Here is a 15,921-nt window from a genome sequence, read left to right on the forward strand (position 1 = left end):
GCATGGGAGAAGGCAATGGTAAATCACTCCTGTATTCTATCAAGAAAACCACATGGCTTTGTGGTCACCAGATGTTGACACAGACTCTACAGCACAATCTCTCTCTCTCTTTGATTATGATAAGGGACAAAGATATCTCTATGACAGACTTACCCACCAGCTGAATGTGTACAAGCTGGCAGGTGTGACAGATAAATACATATTGGTAAAATAGTAAGAAGCTTAACCTTATGTTTCAGTCCAGAATTCACCTGGAGAAAATATGACTTTTTTTTGCCCTTGGCATATCTGCCAATATGCAAATAGTTCAGTCTTTTACATTTCAGAGTATGTGTACAAAGAGTACATATAGAAATAAATGCCAATGGTTCAGATTTATCATATGTGCAATTCATATGTGACTTTTTTTGCAATGTGATTGCAATTCATATGCGATTTTTTAAAATTTCATGTGTATACATTACAGAATGATCTAGCAATTAGCAATAAATGCTAATACATAGGGTTTTTTTAATTAAACAGGTGATAAAATACTCTTACCGTTTTTATTGCTCTCACTGCTACTACATCCACGAAGGATACCGCTGCAAAATCAAAAATGAGACTATGGAGAGGCACTTTGGGGACATTGACTTTGACTGGGAGTTCTGAATTCCAGTCCACCTGGATTTCTACTTCTTTAGTTGGAATGTCAAGTTCTGCAGGATCTTCTGGGTCTTCGTCAGGTTCAAAAGCTTCATTAGTAGTACCAAATTCACTGATTATGCCATTCTAAATAGAACATATACATAGTATCTTCAATATAATACTTATTTTTAAAAATGGAAAAGAACTGTGAATTTCCCCTTAAAATATAATACATTAACAGATAAGCTCCCCTTTCAAATTTCCTTTATTATTGTTGTTTGTTGTTGCTACGTATACTCCCCTGCTAACTAGGCAAAGAGGCATCTTTTTAATGTGGTGATTGTCTTTATTTAGCAGGGGGAGAGTTACTTGCCCTAACTACTGGCAGCACAGTACCTCCAGTGACTGTTGCTGGTGTCATAGGAACATAGGAAGCTGCCATATACTGAGTCAGACCATAGGTCCACGTAGCTCAGTATTGACTGGCAGCGGCTTAAGAATATAGGAACATAAGAACAGCCCTGCTGGATCAGGCACAAGGCCCATCTAGTCCAGCATCCTGTTTTACACAGTGGCCCACCAGATGCCTCTGGGGAGCCCATAAGCAAGAGGTATCTCCAAGGTTGCAGGCAGAGGATGCCAGGGAGGGAACCTGTAACCTTCTGCTCTTCCCAGAGAGGCTCCATTCCCTGAGGGGAATATCTTACAGTGATCACACAACAAGTCTCCCATTCATATGCAACCAGGGTGGACCCTGCTTAGCTAAGGGGGCAAGTCATGCTTGCTACCACAAGACCAGCTCTCTTCTCTGTGTCTATCTTATGTTTCTTTTTAGATTGTGAGCCCTTCGGGGACAGGGAGCCATCTTATTTATTTATTATTTCTCTATGTAAACCTCTTTGGAAACCTTTGTTGAAAAGCAGTATATAAACATTTGTTGTTGTTGTTATATATTGCTTTTCAAAAAAATGTTCTCAAAGCAATATACACAGGAGAAGGAAATATGGTTCCCTGTACAAAAAGAGCTCACATTCTAAATAGAAACACAAGGTAGACACCTACAATAGTCTTTGGCTGGATGCTGTGCAGGGGTTAAATAGGGACAGTTGCTCTCCCCATGCTAAATATAAGAAAGCTGCCACTTTCAGAGTTGCCTCCTTGCCCAATTAGTAGCAGTTACATATGACATGACCACACATTCCCTAATTTTGTTTGGAATAGGATTAAGGCTGCAATTATGATACCGCATTACGTCTATGTGTGCAATAGCCACATGTAATATCCACACTCACATAAAAGCCCTGCTGTTGTCTGTACTCCAGATCATTTGGGAAAATAATTATTTGCAGGATGGAGGGAGAGGGAGAGAGAACTTCAATTTATGTGTCAAGAAGAAATTATGGTAATGTGCATGATTTAAAATTAATGGAGATTCTAAGGAAGGTGAACTCATTCTACTACGGATTCCATTTATCACTTTACATGGTGCACAGGTAGATGAGTACAATCCTGCCTCTAATCTTTTAGTTACTCAAAAGCTCTTACACCAGATTCTACTCTTTAACCAGCAACTTGGAAGTCAACAACGATCTCCCTTGTCATTTTAATACATCTCCAGCCCTAAGAAGGATGTTTATCCTTCTGTTTGAGCTCTGTCCTCATCTTTGATCCTCACTCTGGTCACCTCTGATCATTAGCCCTGGCTACCTATGCTTGCTTCTAAGTCATCTTCCAGCTCAGTTTAATTCTGTGCTCACTGCCCTCAGTTTCAGGTCCTGGGATCTTTTGTACTATCAACTTACTTCTTGACCTTATGCCAACCTGAGTGCTGGACTTTCCCCTCCCAGTTCTTTTAGAACTCCAGCACTCACTAAAACCCTCTTGTTATCTCTTTGGCCACAAGCAGGGGCAGCCCTTTTATGAGGCAAGATGAGGTAGTCACCTCAGGCTGCAAGTTATTGGGATAACAGCAGGGTGACAAAATGCTGAAGAGGAAGCTGCTAGCCCCTTCTCCCTGCCCCCCCCCCCACCACTTTCAAAGCTTGTAAGGGCTGGGTTTTGAAAGGGGCCTGCCCCACCCCATCAGGGGTGTAAGGGAAGGCAGCATTTTGCAGCTTGCCTCAGGCACTGCAATACCTTGGGCTGTCCCAGCCACAGGTCCCTGCCTTTCCTTCCAAGACTAAAAGCAGCATACACAAATGTGTGTGACATGCACAGTTCTTCAGAAAATCTCCTTGGATGTACTGTATTACATGTCACACATTATTATTCATTTTAAAATGAAACAGAAATGTAGATCCCTTGAGTGTATACTGAAACAAAACTAGCACTTATGTCTCAGTTTTTTACTTGTGATAAAGACCCTTTAAGTACAAAAAAGAGAAGGAAGGTTGATACTTTACTTTAGTTGCTTTTAATTTCCCCTTCTTGATTAGCTTCTGTATCTTTCTCAGGGCTTTAAGCCTCTTGTTGTATACACGAACAGCATCAAATCCCACCTGCAGAAAGCAGAATTGAACAAAGCTATTGTTTGTTTCCCAGGTACACTAGGGGAATAAACACTCCAGCTGATATCCACAAGTAATCTGAGTGAAACTAATGGGAGAATTTAGTCATCACTAACTTGTTCTATTAATTTCAAGGGGACTGCTTGGAATAATTTAGTCTAGATGTCAGCCACTGGCCACAACCCATTTAAACAAATAGGCTTAAGTACACAACTATGTCTTTTATTACATTTACATCCTTTCCTTTCTTGCATGGAACTCAGGGCTGAATACATAGGATTGCCTAGCAGCCCCTCATCCAAGTGGTGCTGAGCAGATCCAGCCTTGGTTAGTTTCAGCAAGGTTGATGCAACATATGCCTTCTGTCCATGCCATGGGACCATACCATAACTTGGATTGTGGCCAGTGGCCTACATCCAGACTAGTGTTACACTAGTATAATGTTGTTGCTCTAGTGCAGGGCTGCTCAACTTCGGCCCTCCTGCAGATGTTGGCCTACAACTCCCATAATCCCTGGCAATTGGCCACTGTGCCTCGGGATTATGGGACTTGTAGTCTAAAAACAGCAGAGGAGACCAAAGTTGAGCAAGCCTGCTCTACTAGTGCAAGGACGTAGCACAAGGACATTAAACAAAGAAAGGAGAATCTGTTCCGGACTAATCCTTGTGCTAATGGAAGATGTTGACAAGTTGCACAGCACTTCCAGCCAAGGAAAGGGAAGGGGCAGCAGGGAGATATATCTGACATCAAACGCATGGGGGGGCATTATTTCACTACCGAATGGGGCCGCACAGTCCCATTTGGGACCAAAATCAGCCTACACTACATTGGCAGTATGGCCAGGGTATTGCAATGCATTGGCAGTATGGCCTTTTAAAGGTAGGGAGAACTGGCAACACAGCAGGGCTGATCTTCCTCCCAAATGGGGCCGCACGGCCCCGTTTTGGAGGGACACCATGCCCCGCATGTGACGTCAGACACGGGGAGGTGGCTAGCTGACCCCTTGCATCTGATGTCAGATGCGGGGGGTGGGGCCAGGGGGCCTAGCCCTGATCTCTTGGTGCCTGCCTGGAGTCACAGCTGTGCTCAAGTGGGTCTCTTGCTATAACTCCTGGACTGGCCCAGCCTGACTCCTGCATGTCTCCTGTGACCTTCTCCAGCTATTCCCAGCACTGGATGAGCCCCCTGAGCCAGTCAAAGCCTGGGACTTTTACACACAGCAGGCTTTACCATGAGTTTACAGGGAGGCTTTACTGCGAACTCAAGGTTGTCCCCAAAACCCGAGACAAATACTGGACGCCCCCCCTCCACCAGATATAAATCGGGCTACACTTTAACACAAATTGTGTGTGAACTGCTCCCCAACAACTTGCAGGGACTTTGGGGTAAATCTAGCTGAATGTGAATGCACCCCCTCCATTCCAGAGGAGATGCGAATTAAAGGGCTTTAAAAGCCCCAATGTAAAAACACTTCCTGGTGCTTGACAAGATGCCAGCCACTGTAAATTGAAAACATTTGGCAGCACTGCAGACTACTCACAGTGGATTTAAGGCTGCTTCTCAAGCCATCAATGTTAGCATAAAATATAGGACTTGAAAATCTGAGAATCTTCACTCCTTCTGGTTCAATGATCTGTTGTGAAAATAATTTTGAATTGAAATAAGCATGCATGAAGTAAATATGCTCTATTACTGCCATGCTGTCCATGCTGGGTTGCTAACCCCTTTCCTTTCCCTTCAGTATTTACATCCTGTGTTTAGCCACTCCACTTGACTTGCAAATCTTTATCACACATGACTTACTCCTGACAATCTACCATTCCTCAGTGTCCACACACAGATCCCATCTCCCAAACTTAGAGCATGTTGTCAACCACTTTTCTTGAAAGCTGGCCAGGATCTGAGGGATTAAAACCAGTCATGCATTCAGGGACAGCAATAGCAAACCTGCCAACATGTCTGTATTTTCCCATTCATCTGCATGGGAAAATAGGGACATGTTGGCAGGTATGCAATAGCCATTCTATCACAATTGTACATCTGTGAAAGTACACTATATTACAGAAGTACACATAAAAGTACACCGTATTACAGAAGTGAGGCTTGCACAGATTTATTTCTTCTTCTTCTTCTTTTTTAAGAAATAGGGATACCTGTAACTCTTTAAGTGCAGGGGATAGAAACATTTTCCCCTCCAAGTTGCACCTTCTTTGTACAACACTCAAAGCACAATTCAGGGTAAAACATGAATTCAAGCTAGGAATGTGCCCGGAACCACTCCTCCACGCTTTGGAGGTGGCAGGGGTGCCCCCTTAAGGGTGGCGGAGGGTGCACTTACCCCACCCGCCACACTTCCCCCGTCAGCACTCCATTGTATCAAAGCCCCACGGGGCGGCAGCGTATCTCCCTGCCGCCCCTTTGCCGTCCTCGACCAGAAGTGGCCGGAAGTATCAAGCGCACGTGCATCCGGTACTTCCTGCCACTTCCAGATGACAACAGCAATGGGGTGTCAGGGAGGTACGCTTCTGTAATGGCCTCCAAAACGTTTTGGACACATCCTTAATTCAAGCAACTATGTATATTGTATGCTAAGTTTTTTCCACTCACTCCAGCAGTAAACTAAACATCTCAGCAGTAAACTAAACATCTCCCAATTATTTTGGGAGATTTTGTGTTTGGTGTTTATGTTTGTGTGTGTGTTTGTGTGTTTGTTTAAAGGGGACAATAGGCTCTACAACCACCCCGTAGCAAAGCTAGCCCCACTAAAGCAAGACTTCTCTCTTTCTGTATTACATTTTAATAATTACCATCCTATGCCCACAGGATCAAAGCTAAATTAGTGTGAGCATAACAATAGTGAGAGGCAAAAATAGTGTCTGTACAAGCTATAGTGAGAAACCTAGAGGATTCAGAAGTAATTGCTCAGAATTAAGGATGTGCGAAACGTTTCGGATACAAAACGTTTTGTACCCAAAACAGCCTGTTTCAGGTGTTTTGTAGACAAAGCAAAACACCCATTTTCCAGACCCAAAAGTTTTGTATACAAAACAAAACGTCCCTGTTTTGGCTACAAAACGTTTTGTTGTTTTGGACCTCCATTTTGTGGTGATCTTTGAGTCAGTCTCCATTTTGTGTTTGACATCTCTTTGAATTTCTCACCCTTCCAGCCTTCTGATCGGTGACCTAAATCATGGGCTGACCTGCTGACAATTCCCTCCTTGTTCCCCATTGGCTCTTTTGCTTCTTCCCACTCTTTACTGACCCCACATTGGCCAGGGGAAGGGTTGCTAACCCATGGGGTGCTGGGTTCTGTTGATTTTGTGGTGTTCTGAGTGTAGATTTTCTGGTAGCATATGAGAGTGGTTTCTTGTTTTTCACTGAAAATCTCATATGCTACCAAAGAATCTACAATGAACACCTCAGAAACAACAAAACCCAGTACCCCACGGGCTTGTGGGAATGGGGGTGGTTGGCACCCTATGTGCACTACACAACCCCTCACTCTGGGCAACCCCAGTGCTCCCAAGTGGAATTATGGGGCTGCTGAAACCTAAACCTCCATTATTCCCTATGGGATAAATCTTAGACACGTAAACTTCATCAAATCACAAAAGATCAGCCCTTTGCCCAATTTCTTTGAAATAATTCTGGAAGTTTCCTTGCCCCCATTGGGCACTATCACCCACCACACTCCACTCTGGGTCATCCCTTTCCCCTTGATTTGAAGCGATACATTTGCTGGAATCTCCATTATTCCCTATGGGAAAGTTCTTAAAGATGTGTAAACTTAAAAAATTCACAAAAAAATCAGCCCTTTGCCTAATTCCTTTGAAGTTTGGCTGCTAACTTCCACCCATTGGACGCTACCAGCACCACCCACTCTTTTTGCCCTGGGACCCTTATAAAAAATCCAAATAGATTCGGATTCGGAAAATTCGGCTACAAAACAAAACAGGGCTGATTTGGATTCAGAAAATTTGGGTACAAAACAAAACGGGGGTGTTTCGATTCGGATACAAATCGAAACAAGAAAATTCCAAAATGCACACCCCTACTCAGAATGTCAGTTTGTTCAATTTACTGATTTATTTAGTAAATGTACATACATTAATTAGTTATAACTAATAGGGGTGCGCAAGGACAATCTGGCGCAGTTCAGTCCGAATTCAGTTCAAATTTGGACCAAACAGCATCAAAGTGAACCAGTTTGATCAAACTGATCAGCTGGGCCAGTCAATTCAATGAACCAGCTCAAATTGGTTTGTGATGGAACTGCTCCAACCGGCCAGGTTCACAGCAGTCCACTTCGGAAGTGAATCAGTTCTGCACATCCCTAGTAACTAATTCATATATAGGTTCTGCAGTCCAAAGTCACACATCATAGTGTAAAATTTAGCCTGACATGCTTCATGCAGCAATTAACTCCTGGCTAGTATATATTATTTGTTCCACTCTGACTCTTTTAAGTAGCTGAGGAATAGATGTCTATAGATCATTTTGTATTGCAGATTGCACTTCAGCCAACTTTGTAAGAAACCTTAAAGCAGCACTAAAACACTTTTGTGAAATATTAACTTGTTGGAAAGTCTTACATTTTTGTATTCTTTGACGTTCTTATATAGGTCTGTGCCAGGAATGTTGCCAAGGCTCCCCCAGGAGGGACTGACAAAAACAAAATAAAACATTGATCAAAGAAAATATCCAAATGTTCATGATCAAAGTACATATCCAAATGTTCAGTAAATGCATAATACAGAACAGTTTGTTGCATGTAATTTCAACTGCTATTAATCACCTAATCTGTGAATTGCCTAGCAAGAACAGAAGGTATGGAAACCACTTTTGTGCTTATTTGCACAAGATTAATTTGGTAATACAATGGTTCTCAAATGTGGTTGTTGTGGAAAACCACAATTCCGATTTGGTTATTCTGTATGGTCCATCATATGGTCTTACCTTATGACCAGTTATAAGGAAAACTGGTTGAAAGCTTCAAAATATTGGGGGAAAGGTACTGAATCCTCCTTTCTGACACACTATGAGGCTATTCTCCCAGCCCAGTTTTGCACACTTGTTAAAACCACCAGGCTCTAGGCAAGCCCAGTGGCTCCTCGGTGGCAAGCCTGCCTAAATAGCCACCCTCTTAAATGAGGTTAAGGGAGCGAGCACTCCCTTACCCTCATTTTGTTGACCGTGTGTCAGCTGTGGCTACTTGCAGCCACTGCTGGCACACTCAGAGGGGGAGGGGGCTCCCAATAATGCACCACACACTTGTGCGGTGCATTATTGGGACTCGTGGGTGGGTGTGTGCCATGCGGCGGTGCTTCCCTGAGCCCAGCCCCCAGAGTGGCCAAGCGAGGCGCGGGTGGCCTGCAAGAGAGCTGCCGCTTGTCTGGGAGAGTGATCCGCCCGCCTAGGGAACTGCTTCTGATCATCTGCAGGGAAGGTAAGTAAAAAACCCCTTCCCCGCAGATAACCCACTAGCTCTTCACACGGATCATGTGAAGAGCTTCTCTATCTTTACATGGAAGGAGTTTTCATTTGGGGAGAAGCATTCACACGCCCTCAAGTGGGACAACTTTAACGAGAACAGTCCAGGAAAGTCTTTCCAGAGCAAAGGGAGGGATAACCTCAATTCTGCTGGATACATAAACTGGGTGTGAAGGAATGAGGCCTGAACCTTCTCTTTTTGTATAAAGACTTCTGCTGTACAATTGCTTTGCTTACTCTCTATGTTAAAAAGCTGAGCCAGGGTTGAAAGTTCATTAAAATGTATTGTTTTCATTTAAAAATCTGTAGCTTCTGTCTGTTTTTTCTCCACTCCATGCCTAAAGCCTTTACCACACTTCTTAAATTTTTAATACAACAGAAGCTGGAATGCTGGTTTCAGTAGACTCAGCCAGAGAAAACCTAAAAGTCTACTTGTTGGCAGTGGTTAAACTTAAAAATCACAGGGCAGGTTCAGACCGGGCTGTGACATGTAGTGGCAGGCAGCATGGTGTGATTTGTGACACTGGGCCTTAAGCATTCCACTTCATTTGCAAAGCTAGGGGTTTCTTGGAGGTTTGCACTGCATCCATTTGCATGACTAAAGAAGCATGTTGGCTTTTATTTTTAGGGGATTGCCTCTTCAGCATATGGTAGAAACTTGAAGGAAGTTTCTGTCTCATCAGCATCTTCCAATATGGTTTTCACTGTGGTCTTGGAAAACACCCAAAAGTGCAAAGACCAACAGAAGTCCACAGACCTCATTTTAAGAACTACTGGATTCACAACATTTATATCACAAGCCACCTATACTTGATGTATTTGCACTTAAACTACCTGTCTACTGCATCTACTGCAACTAAGGCTGTGCCTACACTGTAGCATTTTTTCCAGTTATAGCTTATTGTGGTGTTGGTTCAAACTATTTAAAGTGTGTTGCCCTAATTCTGTCTGCTCCTCCTCATGTTTTCATATCTGAATATACATTTTTTACTGCTTGTGTTAACTCATAATGGATTATGCTAAGTAACTCCAGATGTGTATGGTGGAACTGGATTGTCTTTCATTCCCCTACAACAGCCTTAAAAAAATACTCTAGTGCAATAATACCTTGTCACCCTTTTGTTTTTGTTCATGGAATACAACTGCAAAATATGTCATGTTGATATGATACTTACAATTGAATTCTCAATACAACAGTCAACAGTGCAAACACCAGACCAGCAAGCAATCCCAAATCAAGTCCAAGAATGATTGATGCAATACACGTGAAAACCCAGATCATCTGGAAAAGAATTAGCAAAAAGACTAGATCCCTTCACATACATTGCAGTATATAGCCTGTTGAGGTGGGCAAACCTCTTTCTGGTCTATACCACTTCATATGAGCCATTTTTGGAGGGGCAGTATATAAATCAAATAAATAAATAAATAAAAATAAATATTGCAGCTACACATGACTGAAATCTTCATACCAAACAAATTCTTCTACATAGAAAGCTAACGTCGGAGAGAAGGTTTCCTCTAGCCTTCTCACTGACATGTTAGTTTACTATGTACAAGAAGGATCCTTTTTTGTGGAAGAACATTCAATCTTATGTAAACTTGTAGTCTGAATTACCACTTTAGACAGCCTCAGGTGGTACTGCCCAGACCACTTGAGGCTGTTGAAAGTGGTAATTCAGACTATAATTCAATATGTTAGGTGGCTAACTGTAGGAAAACCCAGAATATTTGGATGATTTTAAGTTATGTGTGGCACAACAAGCCTGTAAAGAATTGCTTTGGCATTTACAGCACATATTTTATGTTTTTATTTATTTATTTATTTATTTTAATTAGATTTGTTTTTATACTTTTTAGCTCAAAATTTTAATGTGTCTTTTTTATAATAGTGTTTTTAAATTTTATTGCGAGCCGCCTTGAGATTTTCTTAATGAAAGGCGGGGTATAAATTTAACAATCAATCAATCAATCAATCAATCAATCTTCATTCCTTGGATCCTCAGTGCTCAGAAATCTGCTGAAATAACCAAAGAGTCTAACATTGTAAATTGCTGTGTTTGTTCTATGTAGCATGTTGCAGTTTTTTAAGTGACATAAGAATCTCAGTTATGTATCAGTTATTCAGTGAATATTGTGCTCCAACTGTTGAGATGATATTTGAAAGTATATGCTTATTTGCCCCAGTCCAGAAATGGGGATCCATGCTTCCATACATGCAACTGGTACAGATGTACATCCACATTGCATTGTTCATCTGGACTACACTGAATCAACTGGATGTAGTTTTCCTTTATCACTTCCAGGACCATTAGCTACTACATGCAACTAGTTGTGCACAGCTGGAATTATCTCAGAGCTCTGTGGAGCCATTTTGGTGGGATACACATTTCAAAAATAAATGAATGAAATATATAAATTGTCTGCCTTAGAGGCCAGAGAAGAGCTATATGGGCGTTCCTTTGGTCATGGCACAGAACAGCTGCATAGGGCTATTGTCAAGATACAAGCTATTTGAATCCCTGTGACACCAAACAGCATACCTGTGTGCAATAGGTAGAGTGTCCTCTGTGTCATGCTGGTTCTGGCCAAACAGAAATACACATTTGCAAAAGTTCCTACCTTGTTTTTAATGGTCTTGCTTCTCTGTGTTCTGTTTCATGGACTAGGGATTTGCAGAACCGTTTCGCTTGTGAACCGGACTGCTGCAAACTGGGCCAGTTCAAGCAGTTCATTCGCAAACCACTTCTGAACTGGTTTGAGCTGGTTTGTTGAACTGACCTTTGGCATGGTTCGGTCTGAATTAGGACTGAACTGTGCCAGTCCATGCACACCCCTATCATGGACTTGTTCCTCTGCCTTCTTACAGCAGCACCTAGAACTTTTCTCACCACCTATCCCTATAATCAGAAAAGCTTTATTTGTTGAACTTCTTGTTAGGCTGCTGTTAAAGGAACAGGAGCAGATCCAGTAAACAACCACAATAACAACAACAACATGGCAAGCATGCACTTTCCTCACATTCTCACCAATGAACCAAAAGTGGGGGGGTTTTATAGCAAAATTAAAAGGCTGTTGCAAAACCTCAGATATACACATGCAACAGGAATTTGGGTATAAAGTGCCTGCACCACACACAGCAGCAGCTCTGACAATTAAAATGTCCTCACTGCCTATGAAGTTTGGTCAGATAGGGATAAAAATAGTGTCACAGGAAACAGGTGAGATTTCAGTTTAGGCCATGTTGCATGAGAGGAGGATGCAGGTACTGAATGTGTGTGTGTCTACATGTGCTTACGAGTAATCTGTGGGGTGTATGTATTATTGTGTGTCTTCTGTCAATGTTGTGTCTGTGTCTGCAGGCAGGTGTGTGGATTTGTGTGGATTTTGGAAAGAATTCAATTGCTGCAAGCCACCTTGAGCAGTAGTGCACTGGAGGGGTGGTATATAAATATTTTAAATAAATAAATAAATAGCCTGATGAATGAACATGTGAGAAGTGAGTGAGTGCCCAGATGCAGTCAGAATGTGGTACATGAGGATTTCTTTGTGCCTAATCTCAGTACTATAACCATAGCATGATGGAAAGAAGGAGTTGGAAAGAAAAGTGTATCTTAAATTACCTTTAGCATAAAGAGCAGGTTGGATCACACATTTAAATACAAAAATAATTATCACAACATGGTGTGAAGACCAGCAGTTTATGAGTTGTAGTCATATGTAGTCAAACCGGCAGTTTATGATCTGTTTTTCACTGGCTGCTTGTCAAACCTTTGCAGGAGTTAGGGAAACTGCACTGAAGTCTCCATTAGGATCAAAGCTTAGGTCATGCAGTAGCTGGCCCAAAGTGTCTCTTCTTTGCAACAATATTCCACAGGCTAAAAACAATGTCTTGAGTTTATGCTATTAAGCACACAGAAGAGAGTATTAAATATGATAAGAGTTTAATCTAAAATATGGCTGACAATTAGGAACAAAAAATTAAGGGACTTACAGCATCTGCCTTGCTTTGCCTCCACAAACGAGGGACATCACACACTTGCATGAACATTCCTTTCAAGTTGGCAATGACAACAGCTGCTAACACAGACTGTAAAGAGAGAATGAATAATTAACTATGCCATTACTGCAGAATGTATAGGTATATGTATGAGAGAAAGACAAGAAGGAATAGGAAGAGAAAAAGGAAGAATGTTATGTTTATCAGGGACAGAATGAATCTGTTATACCAATCTTGGAACAGCACAGCAGATAATTTAATCAAATTACTTATTTACTTATTCATCATTAAATAATTATGTTATTAAATAACAAAATTTACTAATAAAAAGTAATTTTATAGTGTGACAATAAGTACAATAATAAAATACCTTTTGTAAAGGTTCGAGCAGTTTCCCCAAAGCAACAATGGCAATCAATACAATTCCAGCAGAGATTATGCCAGCAACCTGAAAAGAAGATGGTGTAGACAATAAAAAAAATTAGGTTTTTTGTTAGGTACTGTTATCAACTATGTATAGGTTAAGTGCCCTTAGCAGCTGTGTGTGTGTGTGTGTGTGCGCGCGCACGCACGCGTGCGCACTCGTGCGCATGTGTGCAAATACCATGGGTTTTAAAAATCTCACAAGGACTATTTACAGTACAAGCAGTTTTGTCTAAATGGCATTTCAGCTATCACAAATGAGATATTTAAACAAATATTACCTTTCATGTATGTGTTTCCTAGGCCTAATTACTCTCTCTTTTGTTAGTTTTGATTCAATATGGAGGCGGTGATCTGAGCACTCCTCCAGAAGCCCAGATTCATATTTAGTGTTATCTCTGAAAATTATCTTTTGAAAGGTCCTGAAGGGGCTTACTCATTTGGTATCTGATGGGGCAGAGCTATAATTGGGCAGACATGTCCAAAGACCACAAGCCACCCAGCACCTGGGAACTGCCCACTCCTGCCCGACTGCCCACTCTCAGCTCGTTGCTGCCTACCCCACCACCAGCTCTGCTGTGTCACATGCAGCTGATTCTTGGGCAGTGGGAAAGGAGGAAAGCCCTGAATAGGGGCTTCCTCTTTCCACCCGGCCCAGAACCGGATGCAAATAAAGGATATGCATACCACATAAACAGACATGGTACTTTCATGCACCACCACTAACCCTTTCAATATGGATTAAATAATGATGAGCAAAATTGCTACTTCTGCTAGCTTCGAATCATTTAGGCAACCTGTTCACCATAGGCAAAAGGCTGCTAGAGGAAATAAAAGCAGTCACTGACTTGGAGAGTGGCAGTCATGTCCTTTGGCTCTCATGTCTCATCAGAGTGTTTGAGATGTGCAGTCTAATCCTGAATCTGCCAGCTGCAGTTGTAAATGGCTGTTCTTAGGCCAGGGGACAGGATAAAGGAGACTAAACAGAATTACAAGGGTGAGGGGACGAGATTACCTCATTCTTTCCTATTTTAAAGTTCAGATAAGGGAGTTTCTGTCTGTATCCAGTATAAGTGGTACTATTAGGTGAGTTTAGTCTTCTCTTTTTGTAAAATCCTGACCTCCTTTACTACATGCCAGAAGAACTAGGGATTAAGGAAGTCAATGAACATTGGCTTTTTGCTCAAGAATGCCACCCAGAAATCAATCAGGGTAATTTCAGAGAACGGTTATGCACTAAGCAATACAGGAATTAGACTGATCATTAATAATTCTGAACAAAGTATATTACCTGGGTTTTTCCACCAGTGCTTTCCTGGACTGCTGTCCGAGACAGAGCAGTAGTGGCAACAAAACATGAGAAAGCTCCTGAAAAAATATTGCTGATCCCAAAGGCAATAAACTCCTAGAAATAAACATTTTAAAAAATAATATTTACAGTACAAATAAACAATATTTCTTTCGAGAATTGTAAAAACAGAAGTGTGATAGGCAACTCCAAAAGCTGAATTAGATAAAGTACTATTTGAACTGTAGCTGCATATTTTCTTAACAGAATGTCATTATTAAACAAGTTCCTTTTAAAGATTACATCCAGGCAGAGCTACACAAGTTTCTACATAATACTTGTTAGAAATAAAAATGCTGCAGATAAACAAATGACATAGACACAGACATAGACAGACATCCCCTGCTAAATGGGCGAAGAGGCACCTTTTGCTGTGGTGATTCTCTTTATTTAGCAGAGGGAGAGTAATTGGCCCTATCCACCCCCAGCACAGTACCTCCAGTGACTGTTGCTGGTGTCTATCTCATGTTTCTTTTTAGACTGTGAGCCCTTTGTGGACAGGAAGCCATCTTATTTATTTATTTATTTATTTATTAATCTATGTAAACTGCTCTGAGCCATTTTTGGAAGGGTGGTATAGAAATTGAATTAATAATAATAATAATAATAATAATAATATACACTGGGACATCTGCAAAAAATACAAGCTACCTGTAGCCAAGAATTGGTGGGACCATAAAATTGAAAAAGTTGAAGAAAATGAAGATGTAAAAATATTATGGGACTTCCGACTACAAACAGACAAACATCTACCACACAATACACCAGATATAACTGTAGTCGAGAAGAAAGAAAAACATGTCAAAATAATCGACATAGTAATACCAGGGGATAGCAGAATAGAAGAAAAAGAAATAGAAAAAAATCACCAAATACAAAGATCTACAAATTGAAATTGAAAGGCTGTGGCAGAAAAAGACCAAAATAATCCCAGTGGTAATTGGTGCCCTGGGTGCAGTCCCAAAAGACCTTGAAGAGCACCTCAACACAATACGGGCCACAGAAATCACCATCAGCCAATTAAAAAAAGCAGCTTTACTGGGAACAGCCTATATTTTGCGACGATATCTATAATAACCAACAGTATTGATGATAAAATTCAGCCATCCCAGGTCCTTGGGAAGGACTCAATGTCTGGATAAAACAAATCAGTCAATAATACCTGTCTGACTGTGTAAACAAGAAATAATAATAATACTAAATGGAGTAAAGATAAAGCTGAAAAATAAGTGAATTGGTAAAGAAAAGGAGGAAATTCAACAATGTACTAAAGCAACATTGTTTTAAGAGGGGGAAAATGTACAATTTTAAGTTAACATTGTTGCATTTGTTCTTTAGCTATGTATGAGATGGTTCCAGATGCTGAATATGGAATATTGCAACAGAAACAGCCATCATGCTACACACTATAATATAAATTATGCTCAATGAGTAATCTAGAATAGATCAGTAGAATCATCTTCCCAAAAAGCAAGGGGAACAAGAAGAAGAAATACCTCTCCTTCCAATCAATTAGTGTGAACTAC

General features: G+C 41.1%; 1 protein-coding gene across 1 annotated transcript in view; it reads right to left on the reverse strand.

The window, feature by feature from the left end:
• The window catches only part of SLC26A4 (solute carrier family 26 member 4), a 42,726-nt gene that overhangs the window by 12,892 nt on the left and 13,913 nt on the right, over positions 1 to 15,921 (reverse strand). The window contains exons 10-17 of the mRNA XM_053251632.1: positions 14,339 to 14,452; positions 12,995 to 13,072; positions 12,619 to 12,714; positions 9,800 to 9,906; positions 7,727 to 7,796; positions 4,675 to 4,767; positions 3,030 to 3,125; positions 541 to 771 (exon numbers count right to left, since the gene is read on the reverse strand). Coding sequence (XP_053107607.1) covers positions 541 to 771; positions 3,030 to 3,125; positions 4,675 to 4,767; positions 7,727 to 7,796; positions 9,800 to 9,906; positions 12,619 to 12,714; positions 12,995 to 13,072; positions 14,339 to 14,452 — 885 coding nt within the window. The remainder of the gene's footprint in view (positions 1 to 540; positions 772 to 3,029; positions 3,126 to 4,674; positions 4,768 to 7,726; positions 7,797 to 9,799; positions 9,907 to 12,618; positions 12,715 to 12,994; positions 13,073 to 14,338; positions 14,453 to 15,921) is intronic.

The sequence above is a fragment of the Hemicordylus capensis genome, chromosome 5, assembly GCF_027244095.1.
Source record: "Hemicordylus capensis ecotype Gifberg chromosome 5, rHemCap1.1.pri, whole genome shotgun sequence".
In the NCBI taxonomy this organism is placed as follows: domain Eukaryota; kingdom Metazoa; phylum Chordata; class Lepidosauria; order Squamata; family Cordylidae; genus Hemicordylus; species Hemicordylus capensis.